The following is a 24,208-nucleotide window of genomic DNA, read 5'->3' on the forward strand; positions in this document are numbered from 1 at the left end:
CACGTGTTTATGAGGCTCTTTTCCCTTAAAAAGCTTAGTCATTTCTTCTATTTGCTTTCAAACTCGTGTGAGTGTGTACCATTTTCGTTAAAAAAATGATGAGGATTCCCTTTAAAAGGGACTTGTGCATTAAGTGGATAGAGGTGCCGAATTGCAAAACTGTGAAAAACTGAAAACATTTGAACACAATGTATGAGTACAAACTCATTAGGCGCATGACATGAGTACAAACTCAAAAGTTTTTGTTGGAGGAGGCCACAGTAATACCACCTTTTACCTAATTCACCGGCCAACGTTTATTCCATTCACACCAAGTAATTTTTAATTTATTTTTTACATGAAGTAAGTAATTAGGTAGGTAATAATCTGTTTACCACTTAACTCACTTATCAACAAGTACGACGTCGTATCAACTGCCTCAAAATGTGTGACCGTTAGTTTTTAAAATCATAACTACGGACACCTCGTGTAGACGTTAATGGAGATGGACTGTCTACACTCCCTTTCCCATACCTCCTTCTTATGTCTTAAATCACGTTAATATTTTATATTAATTTTTTTTATAAAAATAATAAAATAAAAATTAAATATTAACATGACTTAATCGTGACCGTATAAAATAGAAAAATATAAAAAATGTATGAAGAGGGAAGGCAGACAATCCATCTCCGACGTTAATTCCTCCGTTCCGTCTTCTCTCTCCCTCCTCTCCCTCTCTCTCTCTCTCTCTCTGCTCACTCTGTACCAGTTTTGGTAGCACTCACTCTCTTTTCATTTCATTTCGTTGCCCTCCTCGTCCATTGGAACACTTTCTCTCTCAAAAGTGAAAACCCGAAACAAGCCCGTCTTCGCCTCAAATATCTCTGATCTACCAGAGCTCCCGAAACCCAGCTCCAACAAGCTTCACTCTGCGGTATCCATGGAAGCGGCGCCGTCTTAGCCGTACCCAGAAGCTCCAAACGCAAAGCCCACATGTTGTTTCTCGTATTTTTTCCAACCTTTTGCTCTTAAATGTCAAAAAGTCCAAAACTTTGAGCATTTTTTAGTCGTATTTTTCTCAAGACACCCACAAAAGAATGGGGTGCGCCCAATCGAGAATCGACAACGAGGAATCTGTGTCGCGATGCAAGGAACGGAGAAACCTGATGAAAGAGGCGGTGGTGGCCCGGAACGCCTTCGCTTCCGGTCATTCCGGCTACGCCGTGTCCTTGAAGAACGCCGGCGCTGCGTTGAGTGATTATGGCCATGGAGAAACCCAAGTGACCCAAGAGATGGAAATTCTTCACTGCCAACACCGGCCGATTGACCCTGCATCTGAGCCGCCGCCCCATTTGGAGAATTTGAACCTTCCACCGCCTCCGCCGCCTTTGCCCACTTTTACTCCGAGTCCGATCAAGCGGGCCATCAGCATGCCGGCGATGAGCGCTGAGGCTCGAAAAATGGGGGGGCGGAGAGTTGGGCTGGCCATTGCCGAGGAGGATGAGGAAGAAGAAGAAGACCATGAACATGGTGAGGATGAGAGCCATAAAGGATTTCAGAGGAGATCGAGAAATGGGGCTTCGGAGACGACGTCGTCGCCACCGCCGAGGACGCCGGAGATGAAGGCGGTGCCGCCAATGCCGGAGTCGAAGGGCATGGCTTGGGACTATTTCTTTATGGTGGATAACATGCCGGGACCTTCTTTGAGTGAGAATGAAGAAGCTGAGGAATTTGGTGAAGATGAGAATATGGGGATTGGTGGCGGCGGCGGCGGTGATGTGGATGATGGGGTTGAACCTAAGACTCCGGAAAAAGTGGAGGATATTGAGGAGAAGCCGGAGGAGGAGACTCCGGTGAAGGTGGCAATTGAGCATTCGAAGACTGCACCACCGGAGTTCAGTAGGAGAGTAGCTAATGTGATTCCTGGTGTGACTTTGATGGACATATTGAATAAGATTGATGATCATTTCTTGAAGGCCTCCGAGAGTGCTCAGGAGGTTTCCAAGATGCTCGAGGCCACTCGGTTGCATTATCACTCGAATTTCGCAGATAATCGAGGTATACGAGTCTTTGTATTTGCTTTAAGATCAAGTTCTTTGTATGATGTGCTTTTATTGTTCTGTTTCTTAGGTGTGATGCAATGGTTATGTTGCTCTTAAAAGTTTGAAAGAGACCTTTTTTTTTTCGCTCAAAAGCTTGGGCTTTAGCATTTAAATATCAAAATAAAAAATCTTTGGTATTCAAACTACCTTTTGGTAATCTGATGTCAACCAAAGATGTTTACACTTTCTGAAAGGTTGATGTCAACCAAAAAGCTTTAGTTGTCGGCATTTGTCCTTTTTTGTTTAAAGGTTGATGCTTTGAATCTTCCTGTTCCGGTACTTGAAAATTGTTGAACTAGCTTATGAGGCCAGAATTTGAATGGCTGTTGTACCAAGAACATCTTTTGGGCTTTTCTTAAAATTCTATTTGTGAGAGAGATCTGCTGAATCATTTGTTGGATGTGGTACTAATTCTCGTGATGTTATGCAGGACACATTGATCACTCTGCAAGGGTCATGCGTGTTATTACATGGAATAGGTCGTTCAGAGGCATACCAAATGGTGACGGGAAGGATGAAAACTCAGAAGATTATGAAACTCATGCCACTGTTTTGGATAAGATGTTGGCATGGGAAAAGAAACTTTATGATGAAGTGAAGGTATACTGCATTAGTTTGTTTCATTTTAATCTTTTGCATCATGTACACTGTTCGTTGTGGCGGTCCTCTTTCTAATTGGATAATTGATAACAGAAAAATGTACGGCTTCCTATATGTTTATTCTCTTACGCTGAAACATTTTTTTATCTTACTTCATGTTGATAGCAAGGGGAGCTTATGAAGGTTGAGTATCAGAGAAAGGTTGCTCTGCTGAATAAGCAGAAGAAACGCAGCGCTAGTGCTGAAACCTTAGAAAAAACAAAAGCAGCTGTAAGTCATTTGCATACAAGATACATTGTTGACATGCAGTCCATGGATTCTACGGTTTCGGAAGTAAATCAATTACGGGATGAGCAGCTGTACCCTAAGCTTGTTTCTCTAGCTGATGGGTAAGTTTGTGCATTGAGATATCTTGTTGCTTATTTACTTCGTTCTTGTTGCCCCGAGTGTCTTCTTGACTGATCAGATTATCGTTTCTGTCTTAAAATCATTTTGGTTATGCATCAAGAGCGTTTCATCATAAATAGACTAGCAACATTTAATGTTCTACAAAAGTACCATCTCTATTGCGGAAAATTGAACTGATGGATGATTTCCGTTTCTGTAATGTTATGTGTTGAATTTTGCCATCGTCTTTTGTAAGGTTATGTGCTCGCACACAATTATTGTACGTGATTTTTCATCTAAGTTATTTGCTTCCACCTTAATTGATGTGACCATATGCTTGCTGTATTACTGAGAAAAGGTTTCCACTGGAAACATATTAATCACATCTGCAACTCAGGATGGCAAGTATGTGGGAGAACATGTGCACACATTACGACAGCCAGCTGAAGATTGTTACAGACCTAAAGTCCCTCGACATTGGCCATACTCCAATGGAAACAACCAAGCACCACCATGCCCGCACTGTCCAACTTTGGAACGTTCTCCAAGAATGGCATTCTCACTTCGAAAATCTCGTGACTCATCAAAAACAATACATCCAAGCTCTTAATAGCTGGTTGAAGCTTAATCTCATTCCCATTGAAAGCAGCTTAAAAGAGAAAATCTCATCCCCGCCAAGAGTTCAGCATCCGCCAATCCAAGCTCTCCTCCATTCATGGCATGATTTTCTTGAAAAGCTTCCTGATGAACTCGCAAAATCTGCAATATCGTCCTTTTCGGCTGTGATAAAGACCATAATACTTCATCAGGAGGAGGAGATGAAGCTAAAGGAGAAGTTTGAGGAAACAAGGAAGGAGTATCTGCGTAAAAATCAGGCATTCGAGGACTGGTATCAAAAGTACTCGCAGAGACACGCGGAAATGGATGAGGAGAGAGGTGAAGATGCAGTTCCCAAGGATCCCGTCACAGAGAAGAAATTTATTGTTGATAGCTTGAAGAAGAGACTGGAAGAGGAATGTGAAGCTCACCAGAGACACTGTATACAGGTGAGGGAGAAGTCACTCGGGAGTCTCAAAACTCGCCTGCCTGAGATCTTCCGCGCCATGACAGACTACGCTCGTGCATGTTCCGAGGCTTATGGAAAACTGAGGTCCATTAGAGAGACACAAGTATGAAGATGGTGATGTCCTAATGCGTATGGTCTGTTTTGCTAGGAAGTAGGAGGATTGTGCACGTTTTTGTATTTGGAAAAATTGTTTCAGTTGGTTGGTGATCTTTATTCCTCTGAAAAAATTGCTCTGAAACATGCAATCATGCATAGGAGACAATGAAGTTGTGATTCTACGGGAAATTTCATTTAACTTATGCATTTTTTTTGCTTGTGGAATTGGTATTAGCAGTTCAAAATAATCGAATTACTCTCTTGCCCTTTTTTTATAAAAAAAAAAAAAATGTTAATATTTTTAGAGTGTCGATATCAGCTTCATATTTTTAATTACTGCCTTTTTTTTGTTCTTTCTTCTTGTCTTGGTTAATATGAGAGTGAGCTAGAAATTGCAGATGGTTCTCACATGCAGTTGAGATTCTCCTGTGCCACCATGGCACGACGATTATTGGACGGTAATGCTATCGGGATTAAAACTCATTTTCAAAAGTTTTAATCCTACTAACGTCATCATCATTCAATTAATACTTGTCATCTGTTTTAAAAATACATTATGATTCAAGTAAATGGTCATCATATAATAAAAGGAAAACTAATGAAAATGGCTTGAAAACTTTGAGTTTTAATAATAAGGACAAAATAAAGGGTAAAATGAATAGTACGAGGATTGACTTTTTAGTGTAAAAATATAATTTTTCGTTAAAGTAAACAATACCGAATGCTTTTCGTTAAAATTCCCTATAATAAATCGGTGACACAATAAAATCTCGTTTTTGTAAGAGATGGCTAGGGCAGCCCCACACACTCGTTGCTTGGTAAAACATGGAATCTATCAAAAACAATGTTAGTGGATGACTGACTGACATTGTCAGGTCAGGTAACGTGCGTGGCACAATAGAGAGATAAAGGTTATGAGAATATATGACAAAACAATCAAACATGCTAAATTCTCTGACTGACTGAGGATCTGAGGTGCCGTGGTGTAATTAATTAACACGAGAAGTCATGTGATACTTTTGAATGAGGATTTTGAAGAATCTTTTAATAGCGCGCATTTATTGTACATTGTGTGATTAGAAATTATTTTAAATTATTTTATTTAAAATTGAACATAAATTGTACTTGATGGAAACTGATCGCATGATATATGATAAACGAACACAATTAAAAGATCATTTAGATCCTTACAAAGACGAGAAAATGAAGAAAACATATTATTCTTTGTTCGTGATTAGTTTAATAGGAACTTTAACGAAAATCTTCTGGTACTGTTCACTTTAGTGAAAAACCATATTTTTACATTAAAAAGTCAATCCTGGTACTATTCACCATACTCTTTATTTTGTCCTCATCGTTAAAACTCGAAGTTTTCAAGCTTTTTCATTAGTTTTCCTTAGTTTAATCTCAACCTATGATATTCTTGTATTTATGTTTTTGTTTTGTTACACTACCTTTTAAGCAAATGCATATTTGGCAGTCCCATTCGATCACGAACTATGAACATTGCTTTTATCACGGGTGATGCCATAAGAGATTACATCTAATTAAATTATTCTTTTAATAAAAAATATAAATAGGTCTCACCTTTATTACAGAGATAATTTATATCTGGTTTACAAAATGTGATTACCCTAACATTTTCTTTCTAACCGTACAGTTGCCATTGCAATTCAACTCTTTCTTGGAGCTTCATGGAGAGCAGAGTTGTTTGTAATTAGGTAAGTCTTTCCTTTTCCAACAATTTGGAGTCCGTTTCGACCATATTATATTGACCTCGAAATCAGTGGCGAAGCCAGGAATTGACGGGGGGAGGGGCGAAGTTAAAAGAGTGCAAGGTTCAAAACGATAGCAATAACCAAATCATTTTCTATAATAATGTCTTCCATAATTTATCAATACAAACAAATTACAATTGTTGCCGACGAGGTTTCATATCATGAAAACGTCTCATAATAGGCTCATTATCAATAAAAGTAAATACATCTCTCTCAATATAAACAAGCATGCTATCACTCAACCATTGATCTCCCATTTTGTTACGCAATGGTGTTTTCACAATTTTTATAGGATTCATATTTATACGCAAAAATCAATTATCAATAACTATATTAGTGTGTTACTCTATGATTCTATATTAATAAACTAAAATTTCGTATTAATTAATCAATTAGGGTTAGGGATAATATAAATTAGAAAGTTAAAAAATTTACCCAAAATTGAGAGAGAAGTGAAAAACCAACCAATAGGTTAGCTGCTAGAGGCTGGCGGCTGGTTGGCTCGGCTTGAAGGAGAAATAAGGGACAATGGAACGGGACGGAGGGCACTGAAACTGAAACTATTGCTGGGATTTTGGGGGGGGGGGGGGAGGGACGGTTGTTCTGATTGGTTTTTAAAAGGGAGTTTTGTTTTGAAAAAGTGTTGGCTGCTTTAAAGGCACGGGACAATGTTCCCTTTAAGTTTTTATTTTATTTTTTAACCTATCAAACGAAACGGCACGTTTTAGTAAGGAGTTTGGTTTTTTTTAAAATGAAACGATGTCGTTTCATTTAAGGGATTTGAAAACAAAAACATAAGCTGCTGCACAGCAGCAGAAACTCAAACAGAAACCCAGATAGGAACTGATATGCAGTGCAGGTGTAGCCATTAATTCCGACAAGACCAGAGGGGCGGAACCACCCTCCTGGGCTTAATTTCCGGCGAGGGGAGGGGCGGACGCCCCTCCCAGTCCCTCTGTAGCTTCGCCACTGCTCGAAATCACAAGTACTTGTCAACTAGGAAGCTTAAGTAACCTTTCTAAGATCTCTGCCGAAGCACACGAGCCAACCTCAAACAAATGAGTTTTTCATTTCTCCACCATCTTTTGCGTTGACTCAATGTCCACCCGATTTTGTACATCAAGAAATACAATAAATTTTAGAAAAGTACCAAGTGCTTCTTCAAGAAGTATTTGAAAAGCAATAAAATGCGCTTTAAGAATCCATAAAATTGTTGATAAAAAAAAAAAAAAAGCGCCAGAAGCATTTTTAGTTAATTATGCAATGCTGTCATAAGAATTTTTAATTTATGTAAAAGCTCATGAAAAAATTTCAAGGGTGCTATATGATTTTCTTTCAAACACTTCACAACTTCCATATGTTGATAGTCTAATCCGGGTGAGTTAAGCTTTGGAAATTTCAACACAATCTAATCGGAATAATTAACAAATAATCTTTTTTTAATTACTTTTCAAAGGAGGGTAGGCGTGCGGCTATAAAATGATGACTCTTTCGGCGGTCACACTTTTGAAACCTTTAAACAAAGCTGCTTGCTGACACACCTCTCTCTCTTCTAGTAACCTTTGTTATCGTATGGCCTCTTCATCCAAGCTTTTTCAGCTCATGACCATTTCCAACTTTCAAATCTTACCAACTTTACCAAAGTTTCAAGTTTACATTTTTGTTTGTATTCAGAATACAAGTTTGGTGCATTACGTGTCATAATATAAATAAGTAAAACAATATATTTTTCAGTATCTCTTCATTTATAATTTATATTAGTGTACCACCTTATGTTCTACGGGCTATTGACAAATTGTCAATAACACATGAATTCCACCCAATATTAACAGTTAACATGTAATGAGTTTTTGTTTCCACAGTTTGATTTTGAAATGTTTTTCACTAACATTATCGTGTAACGATTAGAGGAACTGCACTAGTTAAATATATCTTTCAAATGGGTAAATTATTATTAGGAATACGACTTTAATTTACAATTTTTGTTTCTTGGTGCTAGAAGCCACCTTAACGAGCAGCCGAGTTGAGCCAAGTCAAAAGCTAGAGCCATCTATTTCCAAGAAGAGCCCTTACATTTAAAATATATATACATTATATAATATGTATATATATAATGTCACACTTAGAAAAAATGTCATATCTTTACATGTCTATATATATATACACATTGCTTAAGCTAATTGATTATCTAGATTCTACAGAGATAAATTAGGTGCACAAAACTCGGTCTTTGTCTTGGCAATGGGCATCAGAGAGTGGAGAAATTCACGCAGCCAAAGCATAAGGCTGGGACACAACTACGACATGCCAAGCAACTACAACAAGTCTCAACCAGGGTGGCAAAAATTCTGGAAAAGATTCAAGATCGAGAGGAAGAAAAATTTCGGTTCAAGTACTGTCACGCCGCAGGCGCAGACGTCTTATGATCCGGAAACATATTCGAAGAATTTCGATCAAGGGACGGGATGGATGGAGCCGGATAACTTGCCGCGGTCTTTCTCAGCTCGTTTTGCTGATCCTTCTAGGGTTTCGCATGGCAATAGGAATTTACTTGATTGATGCTTTGAATGCTGAAGAAACTTTGTGTATATAGTTCTTGACCTTGGTACGTTGGAATGGTTTTTTTCTGAATTTATTTGCTCTCTCTCTTTCTCTCTCTCTCTCTCCTCTTTCACATTCATCGTTCCATATATACGATAGTTAATTACTTTAAATTTTGTAAGCATCAATATTATTGACCACATAACCTATAGGAAATGATAAAACTCTCCATATGGAAAGAAAATCCATGTAAAATGATTGAGTTTGGCCAAGGTTTAGTCTTTGTACCTTAGCTTAATTTTTTTTATCTCAAACCAAGGATAAAGATCTTTCCTACAAATAGTATATATGTCACTGTTACCGCATTCTAAACAAATCGAACATTGTTATGTATTTTAACCTTTTTACGTAATAATACATAATTAACCTGAGATATCACCGCATGACAATTTGGTGCGTTTAAGTTTCTCTTAAATAGAAGGTAAAAACACAAGCTGAAGAACAACAAAATCTTAGTGGTCTCTGGAATAAAAAGACAAGAAGGCAAAAGATAAACATTAGATTGGTCCAACAAATCATGGCCGTTGATGAGATTCCTACGACTGAAAAACTTTGCCAACAAATTAAGCACACCGAAAAAAAAACCCTAGAAAATCAACTCCCAAGTTTCAACTTTCAATCCATCAAATCAGATCAGAAAACCAAACCAAATAATACCAAATAAAAAATACAAGATAATAATTCACACCAATCCACTGCTCTCAAAAATTGAATTTTAAAGCAGATTGCTTGTGACTTGTAGATAAAGTAATGAACAATAAAAAACCCAATATAATCCCAACGCAAAATCCGGTAGCCGGTGACTGAGACGATGGTTGCCGGTGATTCTGTGTTCACCATGAGGTTGAGAATTAAAAATTAAAAGTTTATTCAGGCTGCACGATTGGTGTGAACGATCATGATTGAATGATCCGGAAAAGATTTCCCACAGTGGCGGAACCAGAATTTTACAATAGTGGGGTCATGATTTCTATATAAAAAACAGTTCATTGCACCATTCCATCAAGCATCTAGAGGGCACCTATCAAAATTTACCAACATTCGCCGAAAGCTTGTATGGCATCTATGATAGCTGCTTGTTCTTCTAGCATCTTTCTAGCATCTACATCTGCCAAAGGCTAGTAGGGTGTCAAGACCTGCCTGCCAAGACTTTCTGAGCGAGCATTACATCATCATGTGGTGCGCACAACTGGGTTGCACACAAAAAAAGGAGAAGGAAGACACGAGAAAGAAAGAAGAAACTTGGAGAAGGAAGAAGTAACGCTAGGCTGTAATTCAACGTTATTCACTTTCTTTAGTTGGGATCAAAGGTAAATATAGCAACAAATATACATGGAGATAGTAGTTGTTGGGGTCATAAGCAACGTGAAACTACTTACCGGAAAATGTTCTCAAAGAAATGCTGCCTCCATCGGATTCTGGCTAGCTGCCATGCACGGTTTATATAGTTTGAGAGAGAGAGAGAGAGAGATCACCAATAATCGCCAAAAGAACACGAGTCGTCCTCAAACTTGTGAAACCTATTTGCATCTCTCATAAAAAACACCACCTTCAAAACCTTCAACAAGCCTTTGATAAATGCATGGCAATCCCCACACACTCTCAAGTTCTTGAAAAACCGAATAGTCTTGTTCCCCTTCTCCATCTCACCATGCACCAAAGCCAGCCCAATTGCCAACTTCTCAATGTGAAATCTCAAGCTCTCCTCCTTTAATTCCTCTTCCACATCGTGTAGCGCAAACCCCACCCTTGTGAACATAACCGAGCTCAGATTTTATTCTCTTCTCAATCTCCTTCAACACTTGATGAATCTTTTCTGTAAGCAGATGTGTCTCATGTCCGTTGTAGAAGAAGTAGACCTCCTTATTGATCTCCACCCAACTGCGTCCAACCTCTTTCTTTAACCCTTTCATCTTAAATAGTTTTCTTCTCTCGCACTCTTTCCAGTACCCGGCCTTAGCGTAGATGTTTGACAACATCACATAGTTGATAGGGTTATTGCCGTCCATTCTCAAAAGTGTCTCTCCTACTTGTCTACCTATTTCCAAGTCCCCATGTACTTTACAAGCACTCAGCAGAGTTTGTTGTATTCCAACATTTGGTTTTAAAGGCATGGTGTCTATGAGATTCTTAGCTTCTTTTACGCGCTCGGCTCTTTCAAGGAGATCAACCATGCAAGCATAATGCTCTACATTCTATTTAATTTGGTTTTCGCAGCACAATCTTGAGAAGTATTCTTGTCATTCTTCGACTAGTCCAAAATGGCTATAGGCTAAGAGCACGGCTAAGTAAGTCACTCAATCGGGTTCAATGTCATCCGATAGCATCTGGTTGAAAAGATAAATAGATTTCCTTCCAAGACCATGTTTTCCGTAGCCAGTGATCATAATCATCCAAGAAATTACATTCCTCATCGGAGTTTCAGAAAACAGTCTTTCTGCCTCATCTGTCAATCCACACTTGAGATACATATCCAGAATTGAATTAGTCACTAATATGTCTAAACCAGATGGGATTTCAATGGTGAAAGCATGCATTTGCTTACCTTGTTCTATAAGAGCAAAATCAGCAAACACACTCATAAAGCTTGATAGAACAAACCCATCTACTTTATGGTCGACACTAACCCTGAGCTGCCTAAACAAGTCCATAGCTTGTAGTAGATTGCGTTCTTAAGCATAACCAAGAATCAGGGAACTCCAGGACATTAAATTTTTTTTGATCGATTTGATCGAATACTCTTTGAGCTTCTGTTAAGTGCCCGCATTTGACATACAGATCAACAAGAGCACCGGCAACAGTAGTCTAAACTAAACGCAATAATCCTTTTGTGATTAAGAAGGAATGTATTTGGCTTCCTTGCCGAATTGCTCCAAGGCCACTACAAGCCTTGAGCATGCTTGTAATCGTATACTCATCGGGCACTTCCTTGAGCCTTTGCATTTTCCTAAACAAAACCAAAGCTCTCTCCCCATTTCCTTCAAGCATGAATCTAGCTATCATCGCGTTCCAACTGATAAGATTCTTAACTGGCATCACATCAAGCATTTGTGCTGTTTCGCGAAATTTTCCATATTTCGCATACATGTCGAGGATATAATTACTCACCACTGTCACCCATTCAAAACCAGATTTGATGCACATATTGTGAATCTGCATTCCATTCTTAGCAATTCCCACAAATCCAGACGCCTTGAGATTGAGCGAAAAAGTGAACTCGTTTGGTTTAATCCCCAAAACCCCCCATTTTGCAAAAATGAGACAGTGACCTTTTGGCATTGCCGTTCTGTAAGTAGCCACACATTAAAGCCATCCATGAAACCATATTTCTCTCAGGCATTCTATCAAGCAGTTCACAGGCAATCCCCATTCTACCACATTTGCCATACATATCTATAAGATCATTGTTTAACATCAAATCAAACCCAAATCCCATTCTCATCACCATCCCATGAGCCTACATTCCCTGATGAAGTACCAAATTCCTCGAACAGTTTCGAAGGAGATTCGCCAACCTCTGCCACTCATTCATCCTTCTGAGCAACTCCGTTATGCAAAGTCCCCAACGAGAATTAGCGCCTTAATTGGAAAATTCCTTCAAACCCTAGTTACTAAATTGCAAAAGCACAAAGGGATATAGAGCATCCACGCTCAGATTGTGAAGCTCTCGTTATCACAGAGTAATTTCCTGGTTACCAAAATGGTGGACGTGTGTGACTACATTGGGAATTTGCTCTACGCTGGTTCGTTATTCAAGCAAGTAACGGAGTCGAACTTGGTTCTATTCAACAAGATTAGAGCTTATACGCATAATCACATATATGATTTAGCAATCAATTTGTATAAGTAAATGCTCCTCAGAGAAGCAGAGAACCAATTTTTCCTGACAAATTCACGTTCTCGTTTGTCATAAAATCTTGTGCCGCGATTTTATATGAAGTTTTGGGGAGGCTGGTTCATGCCCAAGTGTGAATTTTGGCTTAAGTCGCATTTGCTGATAAAGATGCGTTGATGGATTGGTAAACGAAATGATAATTTAGAAGATGCACATAAGGTGTTTGATAGAATGTCTAAACGGGATATGATGTCTTGGAATAGTATCATTTTCTGGGTATGTTAGATTGGGGCAAATGACAATGGAAATATGGTGCCTTGGACAGATGGTTTCAGGGCATACAAGAATTGGGTGCTACCTGGATGCTTTGGATATTTTCTGACGAATGCAAATACTGGGTATTGAAACCGGATGAGATCAGTATTCTTTCCGTTTTGCCGGCATGCGCGCAGCTTGGAGCTATGGAGGTTGGGAAATGGATTCACATGTACTCGGATAAGAAGTGGCCATTGCAGTTAGGGTTTGTGTTTGCAATGCCCTATTTGAAATGTATGTGAAATGCGGCTGCATTGACCAGGCTTAGCAGTTAGTTGATAGCAGGGCTGGCGAATAATGTGTTCAAGAGATGCAAAGAGCAAAGGTTGAACCTAATGCATTACATTTTAGGTCTTTTATCAGCCTGCTCACACGCTGGTTTATGGAATGAGGTAGTCAAATATTTTTATTCTATGGGAGATAATCATAATATAGAGCCAGAAATCGAGCTTTATGGTTGTTTAGTTGATCTTCTGGGACGTGCACCTTGATCAGGCTCTTGACAGAAAAAAGAAGATGCCGATGAATCTAGGCTCAAAAGTTTAGGTTCGTTGTTAAGTTCCTGCACGACTCACTGCAACCTCGAGATTGCCATTACCGCGAGAGAGCACCTTTCGGAGCTTGAACCAGAGGATGCAGGGAACTATGTGTTGCTTTCCAATATCCACGCATACCTAAGGAAGTGGGAGGATGTGTCGAGGATAAGGAAACTCATAAGAAGCAAGCGCACAAAGAGAACCCTGGGTTACAGTTCAATCGAGGTTAACAATATGGTTATGGAATTTGTAGCAGGTGACGATTTAAAACCATTCGCAAAAGACATTTTCCATGCTAGAGCTGCTCGTTTCTGAGCAGAACATACAAGATGATAAGTTAGAACCTATACAAAATGACATGATAATAAAAATATCGGAAATTCGAAAGCAAATTTGATCAATTTGACTGATATAAACTAAATTTCCAAAGAAAAACATACAAGATGATAAGTTAGAACCTATACAAAATGACATGACAATAAAAATATCGCAAATTCGAAAGCAAAGTTGATCAATTTGACTGATATAAACTAAATTTCCAAAGAAAAACATACAAATCCTAATCCTAGTTGAAATGTTATGCAAAAGAAAGGCCACATACAACAATTATTGCATACACAGCATAATCCATAAACAGAGCATCAAGTACCTTCTTCCCCTTCAAGCCTATCCCCAAAGCCACGCCTAACCGCTCAGCCCACTCATATTCGGTGCCACTAAGATTTTGACAATCACCGAATCGGGCAGGCACTCTGGAGAGTCTTTGTGGACCAATGTCGAAAATCCATGCCAGCACAAGTGTGACATTGGTCACCAAAACCAGGTACACAGGCCTAAAACCCAGAAGGGTTTTAACCATTTTACTTCCAAGTAAAGGAAAACCAAAATGGGCAAAAACCACCAAGAGTGCAACCGCCATGGAAATGTAAATTCGGGTCCCTTCTGATGCTTCAATGGCGCTACTTATTCTATTTGCAGTGAAAAGTCTAGGCTTTTCAAACGACAATGATGACGGTGGTAATTCATTATGAACCATTGATGGTGATGATTCATTCTAAACCGTTGATGATGATGATCGTATTTTCTCAATCTCAGAAGTGAAAACTGCAATCCACAACTGCCATTAGCAAACACAACAACAACAACAACAACAACAACAACAACAACAACTAAAGATAGAGACTTTTGGATATAGAGTGAAATAGGGTACTTGGGATTTAATCAGGGACGTGGGTTCTAGTTTGGGACGTCGGTGATTCATTCTGAACTGTTGATGATGATGACCGCTTTTCCTCAATCTCAGGAGTGAAAACTACAGACCGACACGCCATTAGCAACTAAAGATTAAGGCTTTTGGAGATAGAAAGAAAAAGGGTACCTAGGATATGATCAAGGACGTGGGTTTTGGGAATCTGATCAGGGGAAATCGATAGCTGGGATGGCGGGTCTGTATCTTCACTGTGAGTTGTTGGGTGTGGCGGTGTTGAACAAGAAGAAGAAAAGGGTAGGGTTTGGATCCGACCCGTGATTAGGGCAAGGCAGTCGACCCCTCGCTCCATAATCTTCCTCTGTTAGGCTTCTCTGCTTTTTGTGACCATATTTTTCAATCAATCGATAACCGCTTTGTATTTTGCTTGTGGGCAAAAGCAGTTCATACTTCTTACGAGTCTGATATCAGTTCTGGTTCTGGGTCGGTTGGTTTTGGATACCGCCTTTGATTTGGATCTGAGTTCGATAGTTGTGAAATTCCCAACTTGACCTCATATATTAACTAGCCTTTTTTATTTTTTATTTTTTTTCAAAAATATATTTCGTGAGATTTGAACTCGAGACCAGTTTCAACAAAGTGGAGACTGAGTTTTAATGAGAACGGTTACCAGCTATTAATTATATCTAGGGATGGTATTGGTACCATTACCGTACAAAAACCCATGTACCAATTACCATACCAAACTTTTGGTATGACAAAATCTATTACCATTACTGTGCCAAACTTTCGGTATATGGAATTTTAGCATGCCAAATAGTTCGGTTGGTATGATATGGTAATGATAATTACCACTTTGTTTTGGACCATTCTTTTGGGCCAAAATTTGAATTTTTTTTTCAACCCAATTCAAGGCCCAAACGTGTTTTGGCCAATCTCTTTGGGTTTCTAATACAATTTCCTTCATTTTCTCATCATGATCCACAAGGAATTGCAAGAGCTCTAAATAATTCCCCCTATTATTCGAAGTGTCACTCTCATCGTGGCCACGAAAAGGAAGGCAACAAGAACTTAGTGCAATCTATTGATGCATTCAAGCAAAGACGATATTTCATACACTCTTCTTCTGACTGTTTGATCACAACTGCTTCAATATGTGTCTTTTGGTTCATTAGATAACTAGCCACTTCTCTAGCTTTATTGTGGAAACTACCAATAGGACCAACATGTTTGTCAAAACATTCTCTTGCATTCCTCCATTTCTTAAAGCCTACCCCAGTGAAGGCATCACTTCCTAATTGTGAAAAGTTGATTTTAAAGAGATACCAATGAAGATAAAATGCCGCATCTTTAGATATATTATACTCCAACCAATCATATTCTTCAAACCACAAAACAACAAATCGTCGCTTTTTTCTTTGCATGCAAAGTGTATGGGAAGTCATACTTTGTAGGCCTATAAGGTCCCATTTGCAAATATGTTATTCGGATCTCATCTTGAATATTAGAAGGATAGTCCTTCATTCGAATTCTTTTTCCCGGGTCTCTCTCAAGATTATTAAAATCAATGTCACACTCATTTTGTCTTGAGCTCGAACTACCTGAACAAATAGATGGTGCTATTGGCTTTGGCTTGAAAAATCTTTCGATATTTCTTATTTCCAAACTACACATTTAACCAAAAACACAAAACATATACCAATCAACCAATAAAAAAAAATTCCATCTAAATTTCAATGATAAAATGAGTATACAAATATAAAACATATCAACAATCATATCAATAATAGACTAAAAATCTCCACCAATATCTAATATAATTTAATTGAGATTAGATTAGAACACCAAATAGTGGTGGCTTGGAGAATTGAAACAAGTGGAGGTATGATATTGGAGTAATGTAATTATAATATGGGATTGGGTGGGATTAGAAATTTAGGGTTTTGCGGGAATATAAGAAAGATGGGGATTAGGGGGAAAAGTAGAGGTGCGGGGAAAGGAAAGGGGACTCTCGAGAAAGATGTGGCCCATGTGGGGCTAGGCTTTAAAAGAATATGGAACATCATGGATAAATGGCAACGTTTGTCTTTTTTGTTTTTTTGTTTTGTTTTTTTAAATTAAAACAATTGGCCAAAACACTGCCGTTTTTGACCAATTGTTAAAAAGGCCCTATTTTCTTTAGTCTCCCCTGTTGTCTTCTTATCCATTGCACCTGCAACCTACAGCATATACCTCGTGTTTGAGTACAAGGGGTCCCTCGAAAAATTTCAAGCAGCAATTTAGGATCGCCAAAGGGTCCTGGGACCTCCCAAGTCCCTCTGTAAATCCGCTACTAGACATCAGTGATTCATTCTGAACCGTTGATGATGATGACCGCTTTTCCTCAATCTCAGGAGTGAAAACTGCATACCAACACGCCATTAGTGTCACATCCAGGGCTCGACTCCGTCGTAGCACGATATTGTCTGCTTTAGGCCTCGACCACGCCCACACAGTTTTGTTTCTGGGAACTCACATGAGAACTTCCCAGTGTGTCACCCATCATGGGATTGCACTCGCGCGAACTCGTTAAACTTCAGAGTTCTGATTAAACCCGAAGCCAGTGAGCTCCCAAAATGCCTCATGCTAGGAAAAAATGGGAATATACATATAAGGCTTAGATGATCCACTCCCCTGGGCGATGTGAGATGTCACAATCCATCCCTTCTTAGGGACCCGAAGTCCTTGTCGGCACACTTCCGGCCAGGGATTGACTCTGATACCAAATTGTCATATCCCGGCCCAGGCCCTCACCACATTTCGGGCTCAACTCTGTCGTAACATGATATTGTCCGCTTTGGGCCTCGACCACGCCTTCATGGTCTTGTTTCTGGGAACTCACACGAGAACTTCCCAGTGGGTCACCCATCTTGAGATTGCACTCGTGCGAACTCACTTAACTTCGAAGTTCAAATGCAACCCGAAGCCAGTGAGCTCTCAAAAGACCTCGTGCTAGGAAGAGATGGGAATATACATATAATGCTTAGAGGATCCACTTCCCTGGGCGATGTGGGATGTCACAATTAGCAATTACACCAACAGCAGTAACTAAATATTAAGGCCTTTGGAGATAGAGAGAAAAATGGCACCTAGGATATGATTAAGGACGTGGGTTTTGGGAATCTGATCAGGGGAAATCGACAGCTGGGATGGCGGGTCTGTATCTTCACTATGAGTTGCTGGGTGTGGCGGTGCTGAACAAGAAGAAGAAGAGGGTAGGTTTTGGATCCGACCCTTGATTAGGGCAAGGCGGTCGACCCCTCGCTCCATGATCTTCCTTCGTCATGTTTCTCTGCTATTTGTGACCATATTTTTCAATCAATCGATAACCTCTTCATATTTTGCTTTTGGGCAAAAGCAGTTCATACTTCTTACGAGTCTATCAGATATTAGTTCTGGTTCTGGGTTGATTGGTTTTGGATACCGCTTTTGATTCGGATCCGAGTCCGATAGTTGTGAAATTTCCAACTTGACCTCATACATTAACTAGCCTTTTTTAATATTTTTTTTTTCAAAAATATATTTCGTGAGATTTGAACTCGAAACTAGTTTCAACAAAGTGGAGACTGAGTTTCAATGAGAACGGTTACCAGCTATTAGTTATATCTAGGGGTGGTATTGGTACAATTACCGTACAAAAACTCATGTACCAATTACCATACCAAACTTTTGGTATGACAAAATCTATTACCATTATTGTGCTAAACTTTCGGTATATGGAATTTCAGCATGCCAAATAGTTCGTTTGGTATGGTATGGTAATGGTAATTACCACTTTGTTTTGGGCCAAAAATTAATTAATTTTTCAACCCAATTCAAGGCCCAAACATGTTTTGGCCACCCTCTTTGGGTTTCTAAAACTTTTTTATTTAATTATGAGAATTTTATAGAAATTCATTTAAGAAACAAGAAGTAAATAGATGGAAGAATTGCTGAAAGAACCCAACATCCCTAAAAACCATAGTACAAAGATTCCTAAATTCCATCTCTACATTCTTTAAAATTGTACAAAAATTAATTTGATAGATGAAGCCAGGGAGAAAGACATCTCAATTTGATGAAGAAGAAGATGAGATGGACTGCGAAGAGAGAGAGAGTTGCCGGAATGGGAGCAATATAGATGAAGCCAAAGGCTAGATGAGTGAAAAGATGAAGAGTCGTAGCGCAAGAAGGCTTAAATTTTTTTATTAGGAAAGCAGAGGTTAGAGGGTGAGATGATTGGATAAATGACTAGGAAAAAAAATATAAAGTGCATATATAATGATAATAATACCAAAGTATATATATAAACGAATAAATAAATGATATAATATTAATAGTAGTGGTACGGTACGGTATACCATTGGTAATGGTTTCAAATACTATTACCGTACCAAAAATGTATGGTACAATACAAATACCGTACCATTACCAATGGTACAAATTTTTTGGCACAACTTTGGTATAGTACGGTTGGTAATTTAGTTGGTATGGTAATTTGGCAAAAAATTACACCCCTTCAATTTCTATTTTGTGGTTCAATTATTTAATCAAAATCATTCATTGAAAGTGAGAAGCATGTATTTTGGCAAATTTTAAAAGACTTTTTGGCAAATTTATATGATTTTAAAAGACTTTTTAATAAGTGACAGATTTTAAAGAATTTTAATGGATTCTATAACTCTATATGGATTTTGGCAAATTTAGATGGATTTTTGTAATAGATTTCTATGGATTTGTATGAACTTCTTTTATGAATTAAGTAGGATTTTAAAGGATTTTATAACACTAGAAGAACATATAACAGTGGATATCGTACTAGTTCGGATTTCAACAACTCAACTCTCTCTAGCAAGTCTGAGATATGATGCTTCAATGTCTTGGAAAGATGGGAAATATATTAGAAATGAAATAATAGCCATGCCTGTCTTATTGTCAATAGATTCCTAGGCCTTAATGGAACAGAGCATTGATAGTTCTTCCCACGATAGAAACTAGATTGGTTAAGTAAAGCTGGTTATTATGACAAGCAAGGGAATTCACATGAAATCGAAGCTAAGGCTAGTAAAACAATTAGGAAGTTAATGTCAAAAGGCATGAACCCAAATTAGGCAGATTGGATTACACTTGGACTTGAACTTCTATAACCTATATAAAGAACAATTTGGCATGAACCCAAATTAGGGTTCCTCCTTAAGTAATTAAGCTTGGATTGACTAAACAATCATCACAAAGTCGTAAAGTCACAAAATCTGCGATTCGGCCTAAACAATTATCACAAATAAACCAGCTGTCATTACTTACACACCAACAACAATAACATCAATATGTGAAATAATAAAAATAAACCATACAAGAATTTGGAAGAGATGCAATACGTTAAGGGATGAGGGAATCAGGAATAAAAAAATCAGAGAAAATAAAACCAACAATCATTACTCTTCTATATCTAAGAGAAGAGGACTGCTCTTATTCTAGAGCATGAAAAGAAATCAGAAATCAGAGGAGGAGGGTTGGATTCTTGATGGCATTTGGTATTTATACCATCATCCTCAAATTCATCAAAATCCTTCACTTATTAAAATCCTAGAAAATCACTAGTATTTTGACTACACTTAGGAGGGTGTATTCAATTGGGATTTTAAGGGATTTTAATTCTTTAATGAATCTAGGGGTATTCAATCAGGATTTTAAGTGATTCTCTGAAATTCTAGGTGTATTCAATTAGAATTTTAAAATAGTTTATTAAAATCCTTAGAAATCCAGGTGTATTCAATTAAGATTTTAAAGAAGTTTATAACATTCCAGGTGTATTCAATTAGAAATTGATTTTAAAGAATTTGAGAAAGTTGAGGAATTAGAGGGAATTTGAGAGATTTCGTAGTGTATTTTAAGTATCCACAAATCTCACCTATTTCCATGAGATTTCGAGGGAATTGAATCAAAATTTTATATGGAATCTCTACAAATCAATTAAACTCCATAAAAATCCATGGATTTATAAATCCATTAAAATCTCTCACATTCTCAATTGAATACACCTCCCTTAGACATTTGTGAACGTTTTTAAAATCCTAATCGACTACCAGTGGATTTGGATGTATTCTTTAAATTCTTCTTAAATCCTAATTTAACTACACCATTTTAAAAATCCTCTTTAATAAGTCTTAATGGACTACACTTGGATTTTAGAATGTATTAAGATCCTATTAAATCCTAATTTGACGACACTCCTTTAAAATCATCTGAAATCCAAATTGACTACACCTCTAAAAAAAAATGTACACTGACTTTCTTTAACAACAATTATCCACTATTAATCCTGAATCAACGATAAATTTTTGGTTCAATTATTTAATCATAATCATTTATTCAAATTGTGAGAATAAGCGTGTAATACCAAACAAACTAATCATTGGTTATCAACCAGTTATTGATGACAAATGATCGATCAATAACCTATTCACCGTTTACAAAGAAGGGTGAGATATGGGCAATTTTTAGAAGTACAAGTACAACTAGTGCAATTTTCCTTGCCAATTACCAACTTTGATAAGTATTAACTATTAACTAAGAACTATGACTATAATCCGATAATACATATTAATATGGCTATACAAATGGCAAATATTGATACTGAATCATGCATGGTTATAAGCAAAATTAATAATCTCAAATATAAGTGATGGGGTGAGAAATAGCGTAACGTAAAAATCATGCATAGTTCAACAAAATTAGTAAATCAAAGATTTCAAAGACCAGATGATCTTCTCAAGAGTACTTAGAAAACTCAGCCAAAGGAAAGAATAATCCACTGCAATTTTTAAGTTAATCAACCCGTTTGTCGACTAAGATAAAACACCCGAAGTCATAGAGATGGTGCACTTCGTCTGTAAACCGCTCGGAAAGTCTGTCCTCCATTCCTGTCAACCTTCTGTCCTTCCTCGGTTGCAGAACTCAAGAGCTTCGTGACTGGATCTGCTTTGAGCTCTTTGTCTGTGAGAGCTTCAAACATGGGGTGATTCTCCAAGCAAGTCTTCATCCAGTCTCCAAGCTCCTCAACATCCGTAATTGTGTATATGATCCCACCAACTTCTAGAACGTAAGCATACTCATCCAGCAAGAATGGACTGATCACTCTACGACGATGATTTTTCTCTTTGAAGTGAGGATCCGGAAAGAGAAAAAACATCTTCGAAAGCTGTCCTTTCTCAAAGTAATTTGGAATGTATTTCATGGAATTAGTCCGAACCACTGAGATATTTTGGTATTGACCAGGATTTGTCACCCTTAAAGCCAAGATCCTTTCTTTGACATACTCTGTCACTTTGTCCCTAAGCTCCATCCCGATCATCAAAGTCTCGGGGAAAAGGGTTGACAGACTTATCAGAAGCCCCCCAAAACCACAACCGATATCTGCAAACTGGATCTTCTTACAGCTATCAACTTGATCGGACGAGGGGAAGTATTGTGGGTAATGAACAGAATAATCTACATGACGTGGGGAGACAGGCACTGGAAAGTGGGAGTCACTCAGAGGGTTGCTGTGTGCTCTTGCTCTGTAGAAACGCTTCCGAGGCAGGCCAGTTGACTTGCTAAACGTCGGGTTTGTTTCCTTTCCCGACATGACTTTTTTCAGCTAACTGCAGAATAGTAACAAGCAGGAATTTCAGGACATGATGCTAAATTATGAAGGGAATCATAAAATGCAAACTAAGTAAAAATTTCCCTCTTGTTGCTTAGGTAACTTAAACCCTCAACAAAGTGAGGTGTGCAGCGAAAGGCCCAACTCCACGACTGTCGATATACACTGCCGGTAAGGACCGAGTAAATTTCACTACGTGTCTTGTACAAAAGATATCAGGGAAAGCAAAATGCAATCACCATTGTAAATCTTAGAAAAGTATACCAATTGCAAACATTGCCTAACCCATTAACGAAATCCCTATTCATTGGATTCTAGCTAGACAAACCAAATCGTAAGAAAAGGGTTTTCCTTCGGATATTTAAATTCACACTCGTGTAACTCCCGAAAATAACTTCAAAGAGGCATTATCACAAACAGGTGGTGGGCATATCTAACATATATCAGTTTCAACAAACAGCAGTAGATGAACATTTACGACGTAAAAATTTAGCAAAGCTAAACAAATTAAATCCCATAAATTGTTCGAATGAAGCTGTAGAGCATTAATGGGCGTCGTTCAGAAGAAGCCTCAGATGGCCGTAAAACCACAAAAACAATGGAAAACCAGAGAGAGAAGGTTTAAAGAGAAGGAACACAGACCTGGGTATCTAATTGGAGGTGAAACCCAACAAAATTTTGAAGCTTTTTCGAAGATGGAGAAGCTCTACTACCAAGTCTCGGAGGCCGGTAGGGAAAGTGCCGAGCGACTGGAATTTATTTTACAGAGCCAGACGCAGTCTGAAGGGTCGGAACGAAACGAAAGAAGAGATTAAAGTTGGGCTCTCCTTCAGGTTTGGGCTCTGGTGTATTTCGAATTCACTCAAAGCCTAGCCCAATTTGTTTAGGGTTATATGATCCGGCCCATCTCGCTACAAGAAAAAAAAAAGTGCCATAAGGCCCACGGGCCACAACTTATCGACAATGACGGCGCTATTTTCAAACCACGCTCTTTTGACACACGAAATTTGCACATTTGTTGGCACATTCTATAATATATGTGAGTCTCACATATAGGTGTGTTAATTTTGCGTTTAAGAGCTCGTTTGTTATGAGAGGGCCAGAATCACTAATGGAAGAAGCACATGAGAAATGTTTTTCCATAAAATCACTAAGAAATTCGTTTCTTAATAAATCTCAAAAGTAATTTTCCAAGTGATTTTATTGTTATTTTAGTACAAGCTAATATGGGGTGTGCAGGAATCGAACACATGACAGGTGTGTGAGAATGTGAAGGTAAAAAGAATCCTACATCGGTGAAAGGAGGCACCTTGTAAAGGGCTTGTAAGTGTTTGGGCTACTTTTCATTTTGCCAATGATTTTACGGTAGAACCTCAACTTTCTTAATGGTATTAAAGCAAGTTGATCCACGTGTGAAGCTCAACAGCCACACATAATCCACATCATCCAATTTGTGTTGTCCACGTGTTTGGTTTAAAAATTCGACACACTTGAGGGGGCGCGTGAAGATGTGAAGATAAAGTGAAGCTCAATGGTCACACATGCTCCACGTCACCCAATTTGTGTTGTTCATGTGTTTAGCTTGAAAATTCGATACACTTAGGAAGCGTGTGAGGATGTGAAGGTAAAAGACTCTCACATCAGTGGAGGAAAAAATAAAAAATAAAACTTGCAAGGGCATATAAGAGGTTGAACTACTCTTCATATTGCCAATTAATTTTCTAGCATATAAGAGGTTGTGCTATTCTTGATATTGTCGACTAATTTTATGATGGAACATTAAATTTCTTCAAGGTGCAAGGGGTCAAACAAAGCATCACGGATGTAGAAGTATTGCACTTTAATCACTTAGCTGCAAACCCCACGTTAAAATTTTTTTAAAAAAAAATTAAACAAAAATTCAAGCCCCAAACTCCCAGCACTAAAACTGCCAAAATCCACCTAGTGCTCCTAAAATTGAAACTTCAAAATATGCTGTTGTGCTAAACAAACTACATATTACAATCCAATCCAATCCAATCCAAAAATAGTATAATCTAATAC

General features: G+C 38.2%; 3 protein-coding genes and 1 pseudogene across 3 annotated transcripts; 1 reads left to right on the plus strand and 3 right to left on the minus strand.

The window, feature by feature from the left end:
• Positions 1-644: 644 nt before the first annotated feature.
• On the plus strand, positions 645-4,528 carry LOC103441188 (protein ALTERED PHOSPHATE STARVATION RESPONSE 1-like). Its single transcript, XM_008379895.4, has 4 exons — positions 645-2,037; positions 2,512-2,681; positions 2,847-3,070; positions 3,466-4,528. The coding sequence occupies exons 1-4, from the start codon at positions 1,077-1,079 to the stop codon at positions 4,241-4,243; spliced, it is 2,133 nt and encodes a 710-aa protein (XP_008378117.3). The 5' UTR covers positions 645-1,076; the 3' UTR covers positions 4,244-4,528.
• Positions 4,529-9,453: 4,925 nt separating this feature from the next.
• On the minus strand, positions 9,454-12,166 carry LOC103441320 (putative pentatricopeptide repeat-containing protein At3g15130; annotated as a pseudogene).
• Positions 12,167-13,872: 1,706 nt separating this feature from the next.
• LOC139198022 (uncharacterized) lies at positions 13,873-14,331 on the minus strand. Its single transcript, XM_070826256.1, has one exon. It carries the CDS (start codon positions 14,329-14,331, stop codon positions 13,873-13,875), a length of 459 nt encoding a protein of 152 aa, XP_070682357.1.
• Positions 14,332-21,171: 6,840 nt separating this feature from the next.
• Positions 21,172-23,009, minus strand: LOC103421164 (tRNA (guanine-N(7)-)-methyltransferase-like). Its single transcript, XM_008359200.4, has 2 exons — positions 22,808-23,009; positions 21,172-22,163 (listed from the first exon to the last, which is right to left on the minus strand). Exon 2 carries the CDS (start codon positions 22,145-22,147, stop codon positions 21,389-21,391), a length of 759 nt encoding a protein of 252 aa, XP_008357422.1. The 5' UTR covers positions 22,148-22,163; positions 22,808-23,009; the 3' UTR covers positions 21,172-21,388.
• Positions 23,010-24,208: the final 1,199 nt, after the last annotated feature.

Source organism: Malus domestica, chromosome 08, assembly GCF_042453785.1.
Source record: "Malus domestica chromosome 08, GDT2T_hap1".
In the NCBI taxonomy this organism is placed as follows: domain Eukaryota; kingdom Viridiplantae; phylum Streptophyta; class Magnoliopsida; order Rosales; family Rosaceae; genus Malus; species Malus domestica.